The sequence below is a fragment of the Lampetra fluviatilis genome, chromosome 2, assembly GCF_964198595.1.
Source record: "Lampetra fluviatilis chromosome 2, kcLamFluv1.1, whole genome shotgun sequence".
NCBI classification, from domain to species: Eukaryota; Metazoa; Chordata; class Hyperoartia; order Petromyzontiformes; family Petromyzontidae; genus Lampetra; species Lampetra fluviatilis.
In genome coordinates, this window is record NC_136276.1 from 33,256,067 (window position 1) to 33,280,460 (window position 24,394).

General features: G+C 44.4%; 1 protein-coding gene across 1 annotated transcript; it reads left to right on the top strand.

The window, feature by feature from the left end:
• Positions 1-321: 321 nt before the first annotated feature.
• LOC144947026 (epiplakin-like) lies at positions 322-24,184 on the top strand. Its single transcript, XM_078876169.1, has 6 exons — positions 322-341; positions 947-1,037; positions 2,147-2,313; positions 5,527-5,642; positions 8,094-8,167; positions 9,919-24,184. Exons 1-6 carry the CDS (start codon positions 322-324, stop codon positions 23,557-23,559), a joined length of 14,109 nt encoding a protein of 4,702 aa, XP_078732295.1. The 3' UTR covers positions 23,560-24,184.
• Positions 24,185-24,394: the final 210 nt, after the last annotated feature.

Sequence of the window (24,394 nt, forward strand, 5' to 3'; positions counted from 1 at the left end):
GCTAAACAGCTCTTTTAGAAGCGATCTCGCTGCAAATGATAGCTCAACGAAGTGGCTTATCACGTGGAAGTTTATAGCAGCCAAATAATCGAAACGCATGTAAGAAAATCCAGGGGTCCCGGAGAAAAATCCACACGACCACGGGGAGAATATGCAAACTCTATATATACAGGCGTCAGGGTCGGAAACAAACCCACGGCCTCCTGCGTACTAGGCAAGGGAGATAACATTTCACCACCACGGCCATGAAGGCTGGATGGCATTTACATCCACACATCGCATTTACATCCACACACACAGACACAGCGTCTGCAGTGCTCCATGACCACCTCCGTGTGGAGGTAAGCATTTCACTCTCACTTAGCTCATCTTTAATCTCCCTGGCACTCATGCCCCAACCTCTCCCTTTTCTCATTTGGGAAAGTATTAAAAGGGCTCTCAGTGACAGCCGAACGTCGCCCGATCTTGTCCGGGAATTAACGTCAATTTGAGATGCCTGAGCGAGCTCACATACCTTTACCAATCCACTGCTGGATGAGGGCCTCCCCTCATCCCGGACAGGGTATATTATTCGACTGCCCTTCACCAGCCTGCTGAGCCACAGTTGGTGAAGACAGCGGAGCGTGTAAGTACGGTACGGTGCCACAGTTGATGTCGCCGCAATCGTCCTCTGCTGCCCACCACGTAGCCAGCCCCACAGCGGCCGGGGACAACCCGTTTGTGTATATGGCGGCCACCCACCCAAGCCCTATCCAGGCACTATCCAGGCTCCCAAAAAAAAATCCTGCTTAGCTTCCCACATGTGGCACACGCGCTCACACAGCAAGGGCCCGCGTGGTGGTGGTGGTGGCGGTGGTGGCGAGCCTGCGAGATCGCTCGCGTGGCTGCGCTCGCCCCTTGTCGGCGTCTATTGAGACGCAATCGCTGACGCCTCGGTGCCCTTGAGACAAACGCACGTTGACGCCTGGTCCGTCCGAGGGGGCTTCGCCGGCCGGTCCCACCGGGCCACGGAAGCGGCGGCGGCGGCGGCCGGCAGTGTGCTCAGTCGGCGACGCAATCGACGAAGCGGTTTTCTTTGGCTGTAGATTGTGGCGGCAATAAAGGGAATCTGTGTAAAAGCTAACAAACGAGGTTAATGAGTGAACGGCACCGAGCCAACACGGGTTATTTGGGGGTGTGGGGGGGGGGTGTTGGTGAAAGAGTTCGTGTCGATCAAAGGTTGGGCTTGGTGTCGCTGTCACTCGTCGACGTTGAGGCTGTGAGAGCGGTGAGGCTGAGTTGAGCGGCGTGGGGCTGGGGAGAGCCGGCGGTAAGGTTTTGAGATGAGTAGTGGCTAGCCCTGTCCCGGGCTGAGCCTGTGAGGCTTTGTCGGTGAGTTTGAGACGAGCGGTGAGACTGTGCGAGCGGTTGAGGGCTGGTGGGTGGCGGGTTTGAGATGAGCAGGAATGGGTGAGGCTGGGTTGGTGAGCGTTTGTTTGTGCGTGCGCATTGGGGAGCGGTAGTGTAGCGGTGAGCGCGCTGCCCTATGAACCCACCGATTCGAGTTAGATTACCGCTCACGGCCAGTGCCGGTGATGAACATCTGAACCGGTCCTGCGCCTCCACGAGGTCGACGCAGCCTCAAATGACGACCGGTGTGGTGCGTCAACGTCGCCACTGGGGAGGTGTAGGCGCCCGATCTTATTAATGACCACCCACCCGCTCGCATGTGTCGCGCGGGCCTTCACAAGTTTGCTACTCGCTGACAACCATCTGCCCCAACAGTCCATTAAGACGGGGGTCGGGGGCAGTGCCAGATCAAGCTAGTGCGGGGCCTGTAGCATATGCTATAAAGGGGCTCTAAATAAAATAAAAACACGTAAATATTAATTGTAAAGTAATTGTATTTTTTCATTTACCATGAAGCCAGATAATACGACAAATCGCTAACCTTAAACGCCCAGTCGTTCATAAAAGTTGAAGGCAGTATAGTACTCTAGTAATAGAGCAAGTGCAGAATCACTGAACCGGAATTGATAGCTTGAAAGCATTTAGCGCGGTGCCCTTGACAGTGCGGGGCCCGTAGCTACTACAACATATGTAGCTACTTTTGCTGCTAGGCTAATCCGGCACTGGTCGGGGCATCTTTGTGTGCGGCGCCACGCAGGTGCCGGACGTGAGTGTGGGCGAGGAGCACACGGCGCTCCGTGCCGAAGACAAACTGCTGCTGTGGGTGCGCGGCGCCATCGCGGGCACCCCGGGGCTCGTGTGCAACGACTTCACGAGCTCGTGGCGCGACGGACGCGTGTTCTGCGCCCTCCTGCGCTCGCACCTGTGAGTGACCGCGCGGGCAACACACAGGGCACACACGCGCTGCGCCCCCGGGGCATGCATGCTATGCCCTCGGGGCATGCACGCTATACCCCCAGGGCATACACACTGTGCACCCGGGGCATGCACGCTATGCCTACAGCACATGCACGCTATGCCCTCGGGGCATGCACGCTACACCCACAGCACATGCACGCTATGCCCTCGGGGCATGCACGCTATGCCCCCAGGGCATACACACTGTGCACCCGGGGCATGCACGCTATGCCCACAGCACATGCATGCTATGCCCTCGGGGCATGTACGCTATACCCCCAGCACATGCACGCTATGCCCTCGGGGCACGCACGCTATGCCCCCGGGGCATACACACTGTGCTCTCGGGGCATGCACGCTATGCCCACAGGGCATGAACGTTGCGTCCCTAGAGCATGCACGTTGCACACGCAGGGCATGCATGCCACACACGCAGATTCTAGTGACAGTGAATTTCTCGTGTTTGTGGCAGTGGTATTTGTCGTCCTGGTGGTGCATTGGTAATGTCGTTTGTTTGTTGTAGCGATCGTGAAGTGGCGTGTTTGTGGTCGGGGTTGTCTCGTGCTAGCAGTGGTTCGTGCATTGCGCTACGAACGAGGAAAACTGAGTTAAATACCCGACCACGGCTAACGTAAGTGGCGAATATCCGAACCGATTCTTGGCATCCCCTAGGTTGACTCAACCTTAAATGTAAACCGCAGTGTGGTGTGTGAACGTCAGCACTGATGTGCCAGTCTTAATAGATGTCTGCTCCAATAATTTTTCTTGGGGCCATGGTGGCGAGATGTTAACTACCTCGCCTGGTATACAGGAGGTCATGGGTTCGAACCCGACCCTGACGCCTGCTGTATATTTGCAGTTTGTATGTTTTCCCCGTGGCCACCTGCATTTTTCCCGGATCCTCCGGTTTTTCCCTCCATATTTGGAATCGATGTCACGCGTTTTGAGTATTTGGCTGCTATAAATTTCCACGTGACATTTGTGGCCAGGTCACTTCTAAAAAAGAGCTGTATAGCCCAGTGGCCCTTACTTTGTCAAATAAATAAAATATTGTTATTTTAAAAAATATATATATAGATTATGCTGCACTGGCCTCTGTTGCCGTGGTGGAGTGCCGGTTATGGAAGGACTGCGTGGAGGGGGAGTGGGGCAGGAACTGGTCCGGATATCACTCGGCACTGAACTCGGCCATGACTGGGAAACAAACTCGTAATTTTTTCTGAAGATTGCCGCGAGGCTGTGGTTGTTGGGGGGAATTGCAGCGCCCAGCCTCGTGATGATGTCTGCTGTGATTTTTGCTTGGCACAGCGACCGATGTGATAACGGATTACAGGGGATTCAGCAATGGACTTTACTCCGATGTTCGCGACGATCATGCTGATGAGGTCATGCTGATGATGCTTCAAAAGATGACGGCATTATGACAAATTAAAACATTAGTTTCTTAAACGTCGCGAGCATAATTCCTGTGGAGGTAATGGGTTAACTTTTTTTTATAGAGTACAGTAATTCATGAAATTGCTCCATTGAATGGAAAATTACACATTGCTTGGCCTTTCTATCGAAAATATACGCAAAGGTTGGAGCACATGGCCTTAAATATGAACAATGCGTGATCAAAGTCTGGGCTTGAGTCAACTCAGCCCATTATAGCAATGTGGGGGGGGGTCAATAAAACGAATTCTCCATTGTAGAAAGCAACAGTGGCTGTCCGATAGTGATAAATTGCCTCGTTTATAATTAAATTACACAATTGTTAAGTTGACTCAGGCAATGAATTGTGGCATTTTTACGCCAGTGACTGTAAACCGACAATGAGTTCAAACCCATGATCAGTTTGGTGTGGAAGCCACATTTGCTACGTTCTCACACTCAATGCGAAGCAGACCGGCTCAGTTCATGAACCGGGCCAATGTGCTCAGCCTGGCATCCCACAGTAGCCTAACCTGGCCAAGCCAGTCCAAACTCGGCCACATGATGGTTCACTTCCTTAAAGGAACTGCTTACCTGGGTCGCCCTGAAAAACCAGTGGTGACATCACGGGGTCAACATGGAAGAGAGAGATTCATGATCATTGGCGTCTCCTACTTAGGTCAACTTCCGTGTTATGTTTTTTTTACCAAAAAAGTGTAAAAAAAATGTTTTAGATTGGAGTACTTGGCCTAGCACACCCCTTTAACTAACCTACTGTGAACCCAGTAACCTGAGTTTGATTCTTAGCCATGGCTAATTTCGGTGGCGTGTGATATCTGCATCCGGTCCTGGGCTCACCCTTTGTCAACGCACACTAACCAGTATTATATTACCTTAAAGTAATTTATTTAGCGTCTTAACTAAGGCGCTTTACAAATAATTAACGACGGCGCATATAAATGCCACAGCGGAGATGAGGTGAATGAAATAGATGAGTGGAAGCAATGGGGGCGAATCTGTGAATCTGTGACGATGCGTGAACTCAGTGATAAACGGATTGAATGAATTGAGAATGAGTGAGAGCTGTATAATGAGAATATGAAGAGGGAACAGTAACGGGGGTGGTTATGAGGGGGAGATTAAAGGGGTCGTGGGAGGAGCTAGGGAAAATAAGTGAGTTTTGAGTGAGGAGCGGAAACTAAATTTTGATTTAAAGCTTTCATGACTGCAGGGATTCATCTTCTTGGTTCTTTCGGTAAAGTCACGTAGAAGGGAAGTAATAAAATAATAAAAATAAAACATAATAAAATTATTCTCACGACGTTTCGGCCACAACGCAAGCAGCCGTCCTCAGGTGAAAACCAGGTCCGTCGAGGCGACAGAGTCTCTGTTTTATTATGTTTTATTTTTATTATTTTATTACTTCCCTTCTACGTGACTTTACCGAAAGAACCAAGAAGATGAGCGGAAACTAGTGAGTGAAACTGACTGTTTAATGTGGGAAGTTATTGTCAACATCCCCGCCATGGCCAAAACAGCATCGGAAGGACTCCAGCAGTAGGTTGACAAAGAGATTGGGATCATCTTTTTTTGTTCTTGGAGGGGCTGATGGGACCAAGGACTTGGGGGCCCACGTGGCTCTTGAAGCGTTGGGTCCAGGAAACGGGTTCCGTGCGGGGCCATGCCTAACAATGGCCTGGCCGTGGCTCGGCTCAGCACCCAGTGGCCGTGGAAACGCGGCATTCGACCTTCGTGTTTCGTTCTCAGGCCAAAGGCCGTGGACCTCGATCAGCTGTCTCGGAGGAACGTTCACGAGAGGCTGGAGTTCGCCTTCTCCCAGGCAGAGCAGCACTTGGGCGTACCCAGAATCCTCGACGTGGAAGGTAAGCGCATGGCATCTAAACACGGCGGCGGCGGCGGTACCAGTGTGGTTCTCTCTCGAGTCGCGCAGGCGGTGCGACTGCGCCGGGGAGCGCGAGCTGGAGGGGCCCCACGAGCCGGGCCATGGGGAGGGTGGCGAATCAGACAGGAGGGGTCCCTATTTAATTACTTAGCCACCGGTCAAGCAATCGATCTTTATTCATACAGCGCACTGCACATCAATAAAGGTGCATCGGCATGCTTTAGATGAAATTCGATTGACATGAATGCCCAATATGTAGAATATACAAAACGTAAGACATTTCGTTTCAAAGTAACAGAGCAATGTATCGCAGGCAATATTCCATAAAAACACCTATACATATATGTCTTTATGTATATCATTAACAAACTAGAATACTCAACACATTGAGTTTTCAGGCAATGGTCCTGCTTGCTATGAGGAAGGGACATTGCCCGAAACATCGCCAATTATACAGGGTTCCTGGTTCGGCCGCTGTGTTATTGACGAATGTGTTGAATTATTGTTTTGTTCATTGTGCTTTGTGCTCCGCTGCCAATGGAGCATCACCAAATACTATCGATGCTTCATCATGAAAACCGGGGTAATACAATTTAAGAAACACACATTAGAAGCGGATACCCAGCTTTCCTCGTGTATTTGTACCAAATTACAGATGCCCGAAAGAGGTGTTTCATATATATTTATGAAAAGTATCTGCTCCTCTGATGTTTACGCGTAGATCGTTCCATTACGATGCAGCCAGACAGCTGAAGGAACGCCAATCAAAAGTCATGCATCGGAAGCGGGGAACTACAAAGTATAATAATAGGGGTTTTCCCCTTTTTTATGGCAACAAAACTGAAACCTTTTTACAAGGAATCATGTGTGCATTAACCACAATACTTGTGGTCAAAATGCAAACAAAACACACACTCTGATAATATATGCAGTTTTGTTGCCATAAAAAAAAGGGGAAAACCCCTATTATTATATTTTGGTACTGGCCAAGGAGGTCTACAAAGTAGTTCTGGGTCTAAAGACATCTGGCAGGGACGTAGATCTGCGCCCACATGAACCATGCTACGCTACTGGCAATGCATGTTCACACACATGCTCACACATGTCCATGCCAGGCAGGTCTTTTACACGTAACTGAAGATCGATGATGATGATGATGATACCTAGATCCCGTGGCCACGGTGATGGTATTAGTTAGGTAGACAATAGGTCACTCTTAACAGATGGACCGCATGAAGGCTACCATCTCCCTCCCAGGCAGGTAGTGTGCATCAACTTAGCATGTGGCGTGGACAGTATCAGTGCTTAAGGTTAAACGCACAATGGAATAAAGGCATTGCCCTTAATTTAACTCAAGTATAAAACACAGTACGTGTTCACAGTATCACGATACAAAAGATGCAATTGCTATGCATACCAACTATACAATATCTATTTTATGAAAATTAGATTGGAGAAAGAAAAATATGAAGGTAAATGGAAAGAAGATGAATCATCTCACATTTGACTGCTCCGTCATCGAATGCACTTTAATCTATCTCATTGTGGTGTCATTGAACGTGTGGAGGATTAATCAACTCACTATTTACAGTAACAGTTAGTTTTAACAACCGATGAAAATCATCTGCAGGAAAACGAGAGAAATTAGTAATAATTCACGAGCAACAGGTTTGTTGAAAAGAGGAACTCTTTGAAGGAACACAACCGAACACAACAGAATATGTCTACATACTGAAATTTGCTGACCGCTTCAAAATGTATGAAGTCACGAGGCTGGCGAAAGAATTTTGGAAAAATTCGCCAGCAACATATATATATACTCATATGCCTCAAGTAGAAAACTATGAATTCGTGAATGTTACCTGCTGTGACATGGGATCAGAAACATGGACTCTGACCAACACCGTAGATCAAAATCTGAACAGCGTGCAAAGAAACAAAAGATCTACGGTGGGAATAGACTTCGAGTAAAAAAGAGGAGCACATAAATGCAATTTAAAGACATATTGACAGCGAAGAAAAGTAGTAAGTGCGCTTGGGCAGGACCCATCGCTCGAAGGGATGATGGCCAATGACAGGACTGCTGACGGAGCGGTAGCCAAAGGAGGAAATGTTCCCGAGAGGATGACCACCATGGAAATGGAGCAATCACATCGATTCATGTGCAGGAGATGGATCGATTGTCTCTGACAACTTAGGAAGGCCTCCAGGTGTTCCAGAGTGGACCATGGGTGAAACATTACAACTGACGGTGATGTGATAATGAGTAAGATAGATGGTAATGAATAACAAAGAAAACCCGTGACGTTTATACAGCCGACAAGATGTTGTCTCTTTTCGTATGACGTAAATTATTCTGCATCGTATAAGTGACTGGTGTTTTTTTAAATTAATTTTCAGTTCTAATTCAGAGCTATCTTGCATGTTTTAGATGTCGATGTCCCAACGCCGGATTCGAAGTCAATTATGACTTACGTCTCCTTGCTCTACACAGGCTTCCAGAAGGTATGCAACCTGTCACCCTCTGGCTGTGATTTATAAAGTGTATCTCATAACAGATAGCTGCAGTGGGAAATATGGGGTAATCCATTAATATAGATGACCCACTAAAATACTGGTGATGCGGGGCAACGCGGTGGTGAGATGTTAACTACCTCGCCTGGTATACAGGAGGTCGTGGGTTCGATCCCGACCCTGACGCCTGCTGTATATTTGGAGTCTGCGTCTCTCTCTCTCATCATCATCACAGTGGCTAGGAGATGTTCACTACCTCGCCTGGTACACAGGAGGTCGTAGGTTTGATCCCAACTCTTGACGCCTGCATATTCGTAGTTTGCGTGTCTTTCTCTGTGGTCAAGTGGATTTTTATCCGGGTCTTCCAGTTTTTCCCCTCCACATTTAGAATCAATATGCGTTTAGAACAGTGGTTCTTAAATTGGGTGCACGAATCCCCTGAGGGTGCGAGATGCCCTTTCTGGGAGTGCGAGACAAACCAGAATTTTTGAGAAGGTAAATAATCGAAAACACAAATGAATCATGGGCACATAAGTGCCACAGCTTTGTTTCCTAAAACCTACGTATTTATTAACATTATACGTTTATTTTTTTTACAATTGAGAACCAAAGGGGTCTAGGCTACAGTACAAGTTAAGAACCACTGGTTTAGAGTATTTGGCTGCTATAAATATCCACACGATGATAAACCCACTTTGTTGAGCTATGATTTGCGGCCAAGTCACTTCTGAAAAAGAGCTGTATAGCTCAGTGGGCTTGACTTGTTAAAATAAAAATAGTTAATAGTTTACAAAAACTAAAATTGTATTCAAATCCTCTGCATGACGTCCACTTATTCGATCCTTTGATACTTTCCCGATCCACTTTGTCTAACCTCATCAGCCCGGTTTGCTTACATCATTTCATTACACGTACGTCAAAGTTATTGCTATTTTTTATTTGTGAGACTTGTGTAAACCACCGATCTGTGAATCTTCATCCATGCCGTCATATAACTGCTCTGTTCCCCTGTAACATATAGAGCTGTTGCTTTCACACTATTCAATCACCTGTTGGGAAGAGAGTAAGAGGATCATGAAACAATAAGTGGGGAATGTATAAATGGATAACCCTGTATACAGCACATGGATAATACTGGTAGGAACGAAGTGGACCAGACCACCAATAGATTATATCGTCCGTCCGTCCGTCCGTCCGTGTATCAACATCGACCCCTACTGCAAACACTTGGCAGGACCCTACAAAAACCTTTTGACTCAGTGGGGCTTTCCTGGCTTAACAAGTGTAATAATACATTATGTTTATATTCTTTGGTTATTCGTTCCTACCAGCCCACCCCGCAGGGTCCTGTTAAAAAACATGTAACTTTTGTAACTTCCACTCCTTGAAAGTCAGAATGTGCCGCGGTGGCGAGATGTTATCTCCCTCACCTGGTATACAGAAGGTCGTGGGTTCGGTCCCCGGTTTTTCCCTCCACATTTAGAAACGTGCGTTTAGATCATTTGGTTGCCATAAATTTCTACGTGATAAGCCACTCCATTAAGCTAAAATATGTCGCCAACTCAGTGGGCTTCATCTGGTAAATAAAATAGTAGTAAATAATAGTTCACCAGGGTTAATTAGTATTGGGTCATCTCCAAAAGGTGTTTTCACACCGAGAGCGAGACAGTGGAGTCAGCTGAACGAGGTACTTAGTATGGCAAGCAAACAGGTTAATAATGTGTTTTGTGATGTATTTGCAGAAAATCAAAGAGGAAGAGGCTGCAAAAAGTGCAAGTACCAAAGGACTCAGCTTGTCAGAAATTGAAGTTATTTTAAAGAACACAAAACAGAACGTGGGTTCCAAAGCGGAACCCAAGTCCCTGTGGGATCTGCTCCACTCGGAATATTTCAGTGAAGACGACAGACGCAAACTCATTGAGGAATTCCGGCTGGGAAAGCTGACACTCGATAAGATGTCTCAAGCCGTCTTGACGAACGTGCAGATGAAGCAGAGAGAAAATGTCAAGTTCAGAGGCCTTAGGCGAGAGGTGTCTCTCAAGCTTCTTGTCGACTCGCACATTGTGGACGACAAAACAGCGAACGAGGTTGTTGAAGGCTCAAAATCCGTTTCTGAAATCACCAAAACCATCGACCGCTACTTAGGAAGTTCTAAGAGCATTGCTGGGCTGTACATCGAAAAAACCCAAGAAAAGATTCCACTTTACAAAGCCATGGTGAAAAGAATGTTACGCCCAGGGACCACTCTGGAACTCTTGGAGGCACAAGCTGCCACTGGCTTCTTGATAGACCCAGTGAATGACCTCAAGATGTCTGTGGAGGATGCCGTGGACAAGGGGCTCGTAGGGTACGATTTTAAGGATAAGCTTTTGTCTGCAGAGCGTGCGGTGACAGGATACACGGACCCGGTTACTAAGAAAACTATTTCCCTGTTCCAAGCGATGGATAAAGATCTAATACTTAAGAGCCATGGAATCCGCCTCTTGGAAGCTCAAATCGCCACAGGTGGAATCATCGACCCACAGGCCAGCCATCGTCTTCCAGTGGAAGTGGCCTACAGCCGAGGACTGTTTGATGAGGAGATGAACCAAATATTGGCTGACCCCAGTGACGACACCAAGGGCTTTTTTGATCCAAACACTGAAGAGAACCTCACTTATTTAGAATTGATGCAACGTTGCATCACTGACCCTGACACAGGTTTATGCTTGCTACCTTTGAAGGAAAAAGGTAACAAGTTTGGGATTGTCAGTTCAGGTGATGGTCTGAAACTAATCCAATCAAACATTGTTCAAAGTGCCCAGATCGAAACTTCTTCCCATACCACAACGATAAAAATAACTACAATCACGTTAACAGAAGAGGAAGTTTGGAAAAAACTTCAAAATGCATATATTGACATAACCTTTGGGAAGTTTTCTGGAAAGAGGTTGTCAATTAAAGAGTTATTTGAAACAGATCTCATTGATGAAGTCACGAAAAGGCAACTACTAGACAACTTCAGATCTGGCAAAATTTCATTTGAGAAACTAATGATCACAATTACTGAAATAATTGAGCGACAGAAGCAAAGTGAAAAGAGTAGAAGCATTTCTACAACAATTACAACGACCACTACGACCACACTTACAGAAGCAGAAATTTGGAACAAACTTCAAAATTCATATATTGAAATATCCTTTGGGAAGTTCTCTGGAAAGAAGCTGTCACTAAAAGAGATATTTGAAACAGATCTCATTGATGAAGCCACGAAAAAGCAACTACTAGACGACTTCAGATCTGGCAAAATTTCATTTGAGAAACTAATGATCATAATTACTGAAATAATTGAGCGACAGAAGCAAAGTGAAAAGGGTAGAAACATTTCATTTAAGGGGCTGCGGAAGCCAGTGTCTCTAGAAGAACTAGTCAAATCAAAACTCTTGGACAGTAAAACGGTAGACCAGTTGATGCAAGGCTTAAAATCAGAGGAAGAAGTTAGGCGGTCAATACAAACCTATCTTGGCGGATCGACGGCTATTGCTGGAGTGTACATTGAAGCAACCAAAGAAAAAATGTCCATATACAATGCCTTGAAGAAGGGTTATTTGAGGCCAGGAACCAGCTTGGTTTTGCTCGAAGCGCAGGCAGCTACAGGGTTCATTGTTGATCCCATCAACAACTTTAAACTGTCAGTGGATGAGGCAGTGGAACAGAATGTAGTGGGATGGGATTACAAAGACAAACTCCTTTCAGCAGAGCGAGCTGTCACTGGGTACACTGATCCGTACTCTAAAGAAACAATCTCACTCTTCCAAGCCATGAAAAAGGAACTCATCTTAAAAGACCATGGGATCCGGCTCCTGGAAGCTCAAATCGCCACAGGTGGCATCATTGACCCGCAGGCCAGCCATCGTCTTCCAGTGGAAGTGGCCTACAGCCGAGGACTGTTTGATGAGGAGATGAACCAAATATTGTCCGACCCCAATGATGACACTAAAGGTTTCTTTGATCCAAACACTCAGGAGAACCTCACGTATTTAGACCTCAAGAATCGCTGCATCACCGAACCAGAGACTGGACTGTGTTTGCTGCCAATTAAAGACAAGAACTCAAAAACAAAGACACTCATTGTCACCAGTGAAAACGTGCAGACTGATAGTCAAGGAAAAAATAAATCCAATAATGGTGTAGATCTTAAGATGGAGAAATCTGAGGTGGTTTCAAGTGGGGTCCCACGTATTGTCCAGGAAAGTGAAATGTTGGACACGTTCACAAAGTCAACGGTTACGATCAAGAGTGGAAAATTTGCCAACAGAAAAATGTCTTTACTGGAAATATTTGAGACTGATCTGGTTGATAAAGAAAGGAAAGAGAAATTAATAAATGATTATAAAACTGGAAAGATTTCTCAGGAGATTTTGCTCATCATGATAATTGAAATAATTGAGACAGATAGAATGAGTGAAAAAATGAAAAACATGAAATTTAAAGGACTACGAAAGCAGGTGACATTGGATGAGCTGTTCAAGTCAAAAATTGTGGACATGAAAACCGTCCAACAACTGGATGATGGTGAGAAAACTCAGGATGAAGTGGGAAGTTCTATCCTAAACTATCTAGAAGGATCAACTGCTATTGCTGGCCTATACATTGAAGCAACCAAAGAAAAAATGTCCATATACAATGCCTTGAAGAAGGGTTATTTGAGGCCAGGAACCAGCTTGGTTTTACTAGAAGCACAGGCAGCTACAGGGTTCATTGTTGATCCCATCAACAACTTGAAACTGTCAGTGGATGAAGCGGTAGAACAGAAAGTAGTGGGATGGGATTACAAAGACAAACTCCTTTCAGCAGAGCGAGCTGTCACTGGGTACACTGATCCGTACTCTAAAGAAACACTCTCACTCTTCCAGGCTATGAAGAAGGGCCTCATCTTGAAAGACCACGGCATCCGCCTCCTAGAAGCTCAAATCGCCACAGGGGGCATCATCGATCCGCAAGCCAGCCATCGTCTTCCAGTGGAAGTGGCCTACAGCAGAGGACTGTTTGATGAGGAAATGAACCAAATATTGGCCGACCCCAGTGATGACACCAAGGGCTTTTTTGATCCAAACACTGAAGAGAACCTCACATATTTAGATCTCAAGCAGCGCTGCATCATTGACCCTGACACAGGTCTATGCTTGCTATCTCTGAAGGAAAAACGAACCAAGTTTGGGAACATCAGTTCAGGTGATGTTCCAAAAATAGTTGAATCAAAGACTGTTCAGAGTGCTCAGATTGGAACATCGTCCCAAACTACAACAATTACAACGACCACAACGACCACACTTACAGAAGTAGAAATTTGGAACAAACTTCAAAATTCATATATTGAAATATCCTTTGGGAAGTTCTCTGGAAAGAAGATGTCACTAAAAGAGATATTTGAAACAGATCTCATTGATGAAGCCACGAAAAAGCAACTACTAGACGACTTTAGATCTGGAAAAATTGCATTTGAGAAACTAATGATCATAATTACTGAAATTATTGAGCGACAGAAGCAAAGTGAAATGAGTAGAAGCATTTCTACAACAATTACAACGACCACTACGACCACACTTACAGAAGTAGAAATTTGGAACAAACTTCAAAATTCATATATTGAAATATCCTTTGGGAAGTTCTCTGGAAAGAAGCTGTCACTAAAAGAGTTATTTGAAACAGATCTCATTGATGAAGCCACGAAAAAGCAACTACTAGACGACTTCAGATCTGGAAAAATTTCATTTGAGAAACTAATGTTCATAATTACGGAAATAATTGAACGACAGAAGCAAAGTGAAAAGAGTAGAAGCATTTCATTTAAGGGGCTGCGAAAGCCAGTGTCTGTAGAAGAACTGGTCAAATCAAAACTCTTGGACAGTAAAACCGTAGAGCAGTTGATGCAAGGCCTAAAATCAGAGGAAGAAGTTAGGCTTTCGATACAAAACTACCTTGGCGGATCGACTGCTATTGCCGGAATCTACATTGAAGCAGCAAAGGAAAAAATGTCCATATACAATGCCTTGAAGAAGGGATTTTTGAGGCCAGGAACCAGTTTGATTTTGCTGGAAGCGCAGGCAGCTACAGGATTCATTGTTGATCCCATCAACAACCTGAAGCTGTCAGTGGATGAGGCAGTGGAACAGAAAGTAGTGGGATGGGATTACAAAGACAAACTCCTTTCAGCAGAGCGAGCTGTCACTGGGTACACAGATCCATACTCTAAAGAAACACTCTCACTGTTCCAGGCCATGAAGAAGGAACTCATCTTGAAAGACCATGGCATCCGGCTCCTGGAAGCTCAAATCGCCACAGGTGGCATCATTGACCCGCAGGCCAGCCATCGTCTTCCAGTGGAAGTGGCCTACAGCCGAGGACTGTTTGATGAGGAGATGAACGAAACATTGTCCGACCCCAATGATGACACTAAAGGTTTCTTTGATCCAAACACTCAGGAGAACCTCACGTATTTAGACCTCAAGAATCGCTGCATCACCGAACCAGAGACTGGACTGTGTTTGCTGCCAATTATAGACAAGAACTCAAAAACAAAGACACTCATTGTCACCAGTGAGAACGTGCAGACTGACAGTCAAGGAAAAAATAAATCCAATAATGGTGTAGATCTTAAGATGGAGAAATCTGAATTGGTATCAAGTGGGGTCCCACGTATTGTCCAGGAAAGTGAAATGTTAGACACGTTCACAAAGTCAACGGTTACGATCAAGAGTGGAAAATATGCCAACAGAAAAATGTCTTTACTGGAAATATTTGAGACTGATCTGGTTGACAAAGAAAGGAAAGAGAAATTAATAAATGATTATAAAACTGGAAAGATTTCTCAGGAGATTTTGCTCATCATGATAATTGAAATAATTGAGACAGATAGAATGAGTGAAAAAATGAAAAACATGAAATTTAAAGGACTACGAAAGCAGGTGACATTGGATGAGCTTTTCAAGTCAAAAATTGTGGACATGAAAACCGTTCAACAACTGGATGATGGTGAGAAGACTCAGGATGAAGTGGGAAGTTCTATCCTAAACTATCTAGAAGGATCAACTGCTATTGCTGGCCTATACATTGAAGCAACCAAAGAAAAAATGTCCATATACAATGCCTTGAAGAAGGGTTATTTGAGGCCAGGAACCAGCTTGGTTTTGCTAGAAGCACAGGCAGCTACAGGGTTCATTGTTGATCCCATCAACAACTTGAAACTGTCAGTGGATGAAGCGGTAGAACAGAAAGTAGTGGGATGGGATTACAAAGACAAACTCCTTTCAGCAGAGCGAGCTGTCACTGGGTACACTGATCCGTACTCTAAAGAAACACTCTCACTCTTCCAGGCTATGAAGAAGGGCCTCATTTTGAAAGACCACGGCATCCGCCTCCTGGAAGCTCAAATCGCCACAGGGGGCATCATCGATCCGCAAGCCAGCCACCGTCTTCCAGTGGAAGTGGCCTACAGCAGAGGACTTTTTGATGAGGAAATGAACCAAATATTGGCCGACCCCAGTGATGACACCAAGGGCTTTTTTGATCCAAACACTGAAGAGAACCTCACATATTTAGATCTCAAGCAGCGCTGCATCATTGACCCTGACACAGGTCTATGCTTGCTATCTCTGAAGGAAAAACGAACCAAGTTTGGGAACATCAGTTCAGGTGATGTTCCAAAAATAGTTGAATCAAAGACTGTTCAGAGTGCTCAGATTGGAACATCGTCCCAAACTACAACAATTACAACGACCACTACGGCCACACTTACAGAAGTAGAAATTTGGAACAAACTTCAAAATTCATATATTGAAATATCCTTTGGGAAGTTCTCTGGAAAGAAGATGTCACTAAAAGAGATATTTGAAACAGATCTCATTGATGAAGCCACGAAAAAGCAACTACTAGACGACTTTAGATCTGGAAAAATTTCATTTGAGAAACTAATGATCATAATTACTGAAATAATTGAGCGACAGAAGCAAAGTGAAAAGAGTGGAAGCATTTCTACAACAATTACAACGACCACCACGACCACACTTACTGAAGTAGAAATTTGGAACAAACTTAAAAATTCATACATTGAAATATCCTTTGGGAAGTTCTCTGGAAAGAAGCTGTCACTAAAAGAGTTATTTGAAACAGATCTCATTGATGAAGCCACGAAAAAGCAACTACTAGACGACTTCAGATCTGGAAAAATTTCATTTGAGAAACTAATGATCATAATTACTGAAATAATTGAACGACAGAAGCAAAGTGAAAAGAGTAGAAGCATTTCATTTAAGGGGCTGCGAAAGCCAGTGTCTGTAGAAGAACTGGTCAAATCAAAACTCTTGGACAGTAAAACCGTAGAGCAGTTGATGCAAGGCCTAAAATCAGAGGAAGAAGTTAGGCGTTCGATACAAAACTACCTTGGCGGATCGACTGCTATTGCCGGAATCTACATTGAAGCAGCAAAGGAAAAAATGTCCATATACAATGCCTTGAAGAAGGGATTTTTGAGGCCAGGAACCAGTTTGATTTTGCTGGAAGCGCAGGCAGCTACAGGATTCATTGTTGATCCCATCAACAACCTGAAGCTGTCAGTGGATGAGGCAGTGGAACAGAAAGTAGTGGGATGGGATTACAAAGACAAACTCCTTTCAGCAGAGCGAGCTGTCACTGGGTACACAGATCCATACTCTAAAGAAACACTCTCACTGTTCCAGGCCATGAAGAAGGAACTCATCTTGAAAGACCATGGCATCCGGCTCCTGGAAGCTCAAATCGCCACAGGTGGCATCATTGACCCGCAGGCCAGCCATCGTCTTCCAGTGGAAGTGGCCTACAGCCGAGGACTGTTTGATGAGGAGATGAACGAAATATTGTCCGACCCCAATGATGACACTAAAGGTTTCTTTGATCCAAACACTCAGGAGAACCTCACGTATTTAGACCTCAAGAATCGCTGCATCACCGAACCAGAGACTGGACTGTGTTTGCTGCCAATTATAGACAAGAACTCAAAAACAAAGACACTCATTGTCACCAGTGAGAACGTGCAGACTGACAGTCAAGGAAAAAATAAATCCAATAATGGTGTAGATCTTAAGATGGAGAAATCTGAATTGGTATCAAGTGGGGTCCCACGTATTGTCCAGGAAAGTGAAATGTTGGACACGTTCACAAAGTCAACGGTTACGATCAAGAGTGGAAAATTTGCCAACAGAAAAATGTCTTTACTGGAAATATTTGAGACTGATCTGGTTGACAAAGAAAGGAAAGAGAAATTAATAAATGATTATAAAACTGGAAAGATTTCTCAGGAGATTTTGCTCATCATGATAATTGAAATAATTGAGACAGATAGAATGAGTGAAAAAATGAAAAACATGAAATTTAAAGGACTACGAAAGCAGGTGACATTGGATGAGCTGTTCAAGTCAAAAATTGTGGACATGAAAACCGTTCAACAACTGGATGATGGTGAGAAAACTCAGGATGAAGTGGGAAGTTCTATCCTAAACTATCTAGAAGGATCAACTGCTATTGCTGGCCTATACATTGAAGCAACCAAAGAAAAAATGTCCATATACAATGCCTTGAAGAAGGGTTATTTGAGGCCAGGAACCAGCTTGGTTTTGCTAGAAGCACAGGCAGCTACAGGGTTCATTGTTGATCCCATCAACAACTTGAAACTGTCAGTGGATGAAGCGGTAGAACAGAAAGTAGTGGGATGGGATTACAAAGACAAACTCCTTTCAGCAGAGCGAGCTGTCACTGGGTACACTGATCCGTACTCTAAAGAAACACTCTCACTCTTCCAGGCTATGAAGAAGGGCCTCATCTTGAAAGACCACGGCATCCGCCTCCTGGAAGCTCAAATCGCCACAGGGGGCATCATCGATCCGCAAGCCAGCCACCGTCTTCCAGTGGAAGTGGCCTACAGCAGAGGACTTTTTGATGAGGAAATGAACCAAATATTGGCCGACCCCAGTGATGACACCAAGGGCTTTTTTGATCCAAACACTGAAGAGAACCTCACATATTTAGATCTCAAGCAGCGCTGCATCATTGACCCTGACACAGGTCTATGCTTGCTATCTCTGAAGGAAAAACGAACCAAGTTTGGGAACATCAGTTCAGGTGATGTTCCAAAAATAGTTGAATCAAAGACTGTTCAGAGTGCTCAGATTGGAACATCGTCCCAAACTACAACAATTACAACGACCACCACGACCACACTTACAGAAGTAGAAATTTGGAACAAACTTCAAAATTCATATATTGAAATATCCTTTGGGAAGTTCTCTGGAAAGAAGATGTCACTAAAAGAGATATTTGAAACAGATCTCATTGATGAAGCCACGAAAAAGCAACTACTAGACGACTTTAGATCTGGAAAAATTTCATTTGAGAAACTAATGATCATAATTACTGAAATAATTGAGCGACAGAAGCAAAGTGAAAAGAGTAGAAGCATTTCTACAACAATTACAACGACCATTACGACCACACTTACAGAAGCAGAAATTTGGAACAAACTTAAAAATTCATACATTGAAATATCCTTTGGGAAGTTCTCTGGAAAGAAGATGTCACTAAAAGAGTTATTTGAAACAGATCTCATTGATGAAGCCACGAAAAAGCAACTACTAGACGACTTCAGATCTGGAAAAATTTCATTTGAGAAACTAATGTTCATAATTACGGAAATAATTGAACGACAGAAGCAAAGTGAAAAGAGTAGAAGCATTTCATTTAAGGGGCTGCGAAAGCCAGTGTCTGTAGAAGAACTGGTCAAATCAAAACTCTTGGACAGTAAAACCGTAGAGCAGTTGATGCAAGGCCTAAAATCAGAGGAAGAAGTTAGGCGTTCGATACAAAACTACCTTGGCGGATCGACTGCTATTGCCGGAATCTACATTGAAGCAGCAAAGGAAAAAATGTCCATATACAATGCCTTGAAGAAGGGATTTTTGAGGCCAGGAACCAGTTTGATTTTGCTGGAAGCGCAGGCAGCTACAGGATTCATTGTTGATCCCATCAACAACCTGAAGCTGTCAGTGGATGAGGCAGTGGAACAGAAAGTAGTGGGATGGGATTACAAAGACAAACTCCTTTCAGCAGAGCGAGCTGTCACTGGGTACACAGATCCATACTCTAAAGAAACACTCTCACTGTTCCAGGCCATGAAGAAGGAACTCATCTTGAAAGACCATGGCATCCGGCTCCTGGAAGCTCAAATCGCCACAGGTGGCATCATTGACCCGCAGGCCAGCCATCGTCTTCCAGTGGAAGTGGCCTACAGCCGAGGACTGTTTGATGAGGAGATGAACGAAATATTGTCCGACCCCAATGATGACACTAAAGGTTTCTTTGATCCAAACACTCAGGAGAACCTCACGTATTTAGACCTCAAGAATCGCTGCATCACCGAACCAGAGACTGGACTGTGTTTGCTGCCAATTATAGACAAGAACTCAAAAACAAAGACACTCATTGTCACCAGTGAGAACGTGCAGACTGACAGTCAAGGAAAAAATAAATCCAATAATGGTGTAAATCTTAAGATGGAGAAATCTGAAGTGGTATCAAGTGGGGTCCCACGTATTGTCCAGGAAAGTGAAATGTTGGACACGTTCACAAAGTCAACGGTTACGATCAAGAGTGGAAAATTTGCCAACAGAAAAATGTCTTTACTGGAAATATTTGAGACTGATCTGGTTGACAAAGAAAGGAAAGAGAAATTAATAAATGATTATAAAACTGGAAAGATTTCTCAGGAGATTTTGCTCATCATGATAATTGAAATAATTGAGACAGATAGAATGAGTGAAAAAATGAAAAACATGAAATTTAAAGGACTACGAAAACAGGTGACATTGGATGAGCTGTTCAAGTCAAAAATTGTGGACATGAAAACCGTCCAACAACTGGATGATGGTGAGAAAACTCAGGATGAAGTGGGAAGTTCTATCCTAAACTATCTAGAAGGATCAACTGCTATTGCTGGCCTATACATTGAAGCAACCAAAGAAAAAATGTCCATATACAATGCCTTGAAGAAGGGTTATTTGAGGCCAGGAACCAGCTTGGTTTTGCTAGAAGCACAGGCAGCTACAGGGTTCATTGTTGATCCCATCAACAACTTGAAACTGTCAGTGGATGAAGCGGTAGAACAGAAAGTAGTGGGATGGGATTACAAAGACAAACTCCTTTCAGCAGAGCGAGCTGTCACTGGGTACACTGATCCGTACTCTAAAGAAACACTCTCACTCTTCCAGGCTATGAAGAAGGGCCTCATCTTGAAAGACCACGGCATCCGCCTCCTGGAAGCTCAAATCGCCACAGGGGGCATCATCGATCCGCAAGCCAGCCACCGTCTTCCAGTGGAAGTGGCCTACAGCAGAGGACTTTTTGATGAGGAAATGAACCAAATATTGGCCGACCCCAGTGATGACACCAAGGGCTTTTTTGATCCAAACACTGAAGAGAACCTCACATATTTAGATCTCAAGCAGCGCTGCATCATTGACCCTGACACAGGTCTATGCTTGCTATCTCTGAAGGAAAAACGAACCAAGTTTGGGAACATCAGTTCAGGTGATGTTCCAAAAATAGTTGAATCAAAGACTGTTCAGAGTGCTCAGATTGGAACATCGTCCCAAACTACAACAATTACAACGACCACTACGACCACACTTACAGAAGTAGAAATTTGGAACAAACTTCAAAATTCATATATTGAAATATCCTTTGGGAAGTTCTCTGGAAAGAAGATGTCACTAAAAGAGATATTTGAAACAGATCTCATTGATGAAGCCACGAAAAAGCAACTACTAGACGACTTTAGATCTGGCAAAATTTCATTTGAGAAACTAATGATCATAATTACTGAAATTATTGAGCGACAAAAGCAAAGTGAAAAGAGTAGAAGCATTTCTACAACAATTACAACGACCACTACGACCACACTTACAGAAGTTGAAATTTGGAACAAACTTAAAAATTCATACTTTGAAATATCCTTTGGGAAGTTCTCTGGAAAGAAGCTGTCACTAAAAGAGTTATTTGAAACAGATCTCATTGATGAAGCCACGAAAAAGCAACTACTAGACGACTTCAGATCTGGAAAAATTTCATTTGAGAAACTAATGATCATAATTACTGAAATAATTGAACGACAGAAGCAAAGTGAAAAGAGTAGAAGCATTTCATTTAAGGGGCTGCGAAAGCCAGTGTCTGTAGAAGAACTGGTCAAATCAAAACTCTTGGACAGTCAAACGGTACAGCAGTTGATGCAAGGCCTAAAATCAGAGGAAGAAGTTAGGCGTTCGATACAAAACTACCTTGGGGGATCGACTGCTATTGCCGGAGTTTACATTGAAGCAGCAAAGGAAAAAATGTCCATATACAATGCCTTGAAGAAAGGATTTTTGAGGCCAGGAACCAGTTTGGTTTTGCTGGAAGCGCAGGCAGCTACAGGATTCATTGTTGATCCCATCAACAACCTGAAGCTGTCAGTGGATGAGGCCGTGGAACACAAAGTAGTGGGATGGGATTACAAAGACAAACTCCTTTCAGCAGAGCGAGCTGTCACTGGGTACACAGATCCATACTCTAAAGAAACAATCTCACTCTTCCAAGCTATGAAGAAGGGCCTCATCTTGAAAGACCACGGCATTCGCCTACTGGAAGCTCAAATCGCCACAGGCGGCATCATCGACCCAGAGGCCAGCCATCGTCTTCCAGTGGAAGTGGCCTACAGCCGAGGACTGTTTGATGAGGAGATGAACCAAATATTGTCCGACCCCAATGATGACACTAAAGGTTTCTTTGATCCAAACACTCAGGAGAACCTCACATATTTAGATCTTAAGCGGCGCTGCATCACCGACCCTGACACAGGTCTATGCTTGCTTCCTATTAAAGAGTTTAATGGTGTTAACCCCAAAGATTCGAAAACATCGAAAGAAATGATCATCCAGAAGACAGAAACTGTGGAAAAATATGCTGGTGGCTCTTCCTCGGAGAATGATCCATTTTTGGTGGAGTCTTCCGTAAGTTCTAATGAGGAAAGATTCATCATCATAGAATCTCAGGTCCTAGATATACTTTATAATGAAAAAATAAACATGACTTTTGGAAGATTTGCCGGTAAAAATGTTTCTCTGAAAGACATATTTGACAGTGATTTTATAGACGCAGAAACGAGAGAGAAACTCATTGATGATTACAAATCTGGTAAAATATCACTTGCGGATGTGGTTGCTATTGTGACTAAGATTATTGAAGCCAAGGAACGGACCGAGGCAAAGAAGAACCTTTGGTGCCGAGGTTTCCGCCGTCAAGTTAGCGTCGCACAACTTGTCGAGTCACAGGTATTAGACGACGAAGTTGCAAATCAGTTGGCCGATGGACGAACGTCTATCCAAGAAGTTACCCGGCTGGTAAAGAGGTACCTTGAAGGCACTAGCAGCATTGCAGGGCTTTACCTGGAGAAAACCAAAGAGAAGGTGTCAGTCAGTAACGCCATCCAGAGAAGAATGCTCAAGCCGGAGAGCGGCATGGCCTTACTGGAAGCACAGGCGGCGACTGGGTTCATTATGAACCCTGTAAGCAATGAAAAGCTCACGGTCCACGAGGCTGTCGAAAAAGGTGTTGTCCAAAAGGAATCGCGTGATCAGCTTCTCGCAGCGGAGTGTGCTGTTACCGGTTACAAGGACCCCCACTCGGGGGGCGTCCTGTCACTGTTCCAAGCCATGAAGAAAGGCGTTGTGTCAAAAGACCACGGAATTCATCTGCTTGAGGCTCAGATCGCCACAGGTGGCATCATCGATCCGCAGGCAAGCCATCGCCTCCCAACGAATGTTGCCTACAGCCGAGGGCTGTTTGACGAGGAGATGAACAAAACCTTGGTTGAAGGAAAAGAATTCACCAAGGGCTTCTTTGATCCAAACACTGGAGAGAAGGTCACTTACCTGGACTTAATGAAACGCTGCATCACAGACCCCGACACGGGGCTTTACCTCTTTGTGCTGAGACAGAGCAAGCAAACGTCCACGGTCGTACAGAAACGCAAAATCATTATTGATCCTGACGTCGGCAAGGAGATGAGTGTCTACGAGGCATATGAAAAAGGCCTCTTGGGCAAAGAGCAGTATCTCAAGCTTTCAGCAGACGAATGTGCATGGGAGGAGAGGAAGGTGACGCTTCCAGATGGCACCACCTACTCTACGTTGGTCGACAAGAAATCGGGGAAATGCTATGACGTTTCGAAAGCACTGGCCGAGGATAAAATCAAGGGCGCGTTGGTGGAGAAGTACAACTCTGGCGCGATTTCCATCTTCGAATTCGCGGACAAACTCTCCGCTGCGTTAAATGCTCAGTAGGATTTGGTCAAAGTGGCCCATGGGGGACTGAGAAAACAAAACCAATACAAATATGCAAACAACAAAGTCGTGATCGCATTCAGGGGGTATGACACACAATCAGTGAATAGGAGGACACTTTCTGTCAAATTTTGCATTTGCACTCTACGAAGACAAATTATTTGGTCCACTCATGGTACACATTCTGTATGTATAAAACGTTAAGTAGAAGAATTAAAGCATTTAGAACTTGAGGCTGGTATTGCCCTGTGGGTAAAACTATTCAACCTAAGGGCTATTTTTTTGGGTGGAGAGACCAGGGGTCCATATTTGAAATTTGGGGTTTTTGGATTTACTGTATCTGGTTATAAGCATATAATGGTTGTTTTTTTTTAGCCATTCTAGAACATTAGAATATATACTGTATCACTTGCTCGTTCAAATGGTTTATCCGCATTAGATGATAAGTATGCTTACTTAGATTTTAGAATGTTTTCAATCAGCTGTCAATTTAAAATTGAGGCTGCAATGTTTTTACGTCACATTCGTGTTTTATCGTGTGGCTTCAGATGTTTTTTAAATGTTCCGTTTATAAACAGTAGATCAGAAAGCCACGGAAGTTGTATTGATACTAGCACCTGGTGTCAGGATTCAGGGTTTAGATGTAATGCTCTATTTGATCTTTCCATGTGGGTCTATGTTTCGTATATTTTTCAAAACGTGGATTTTAATAAAGAATAAAAAAAATGCATCAATGTGATAGTGTCACATGTGTTGGGGGCATCGATGCAGTGTGGAATGAACAACGTTTACCTGTGATGTATTTGTATAGCGTGTGTACTTGGTTACTCCACGC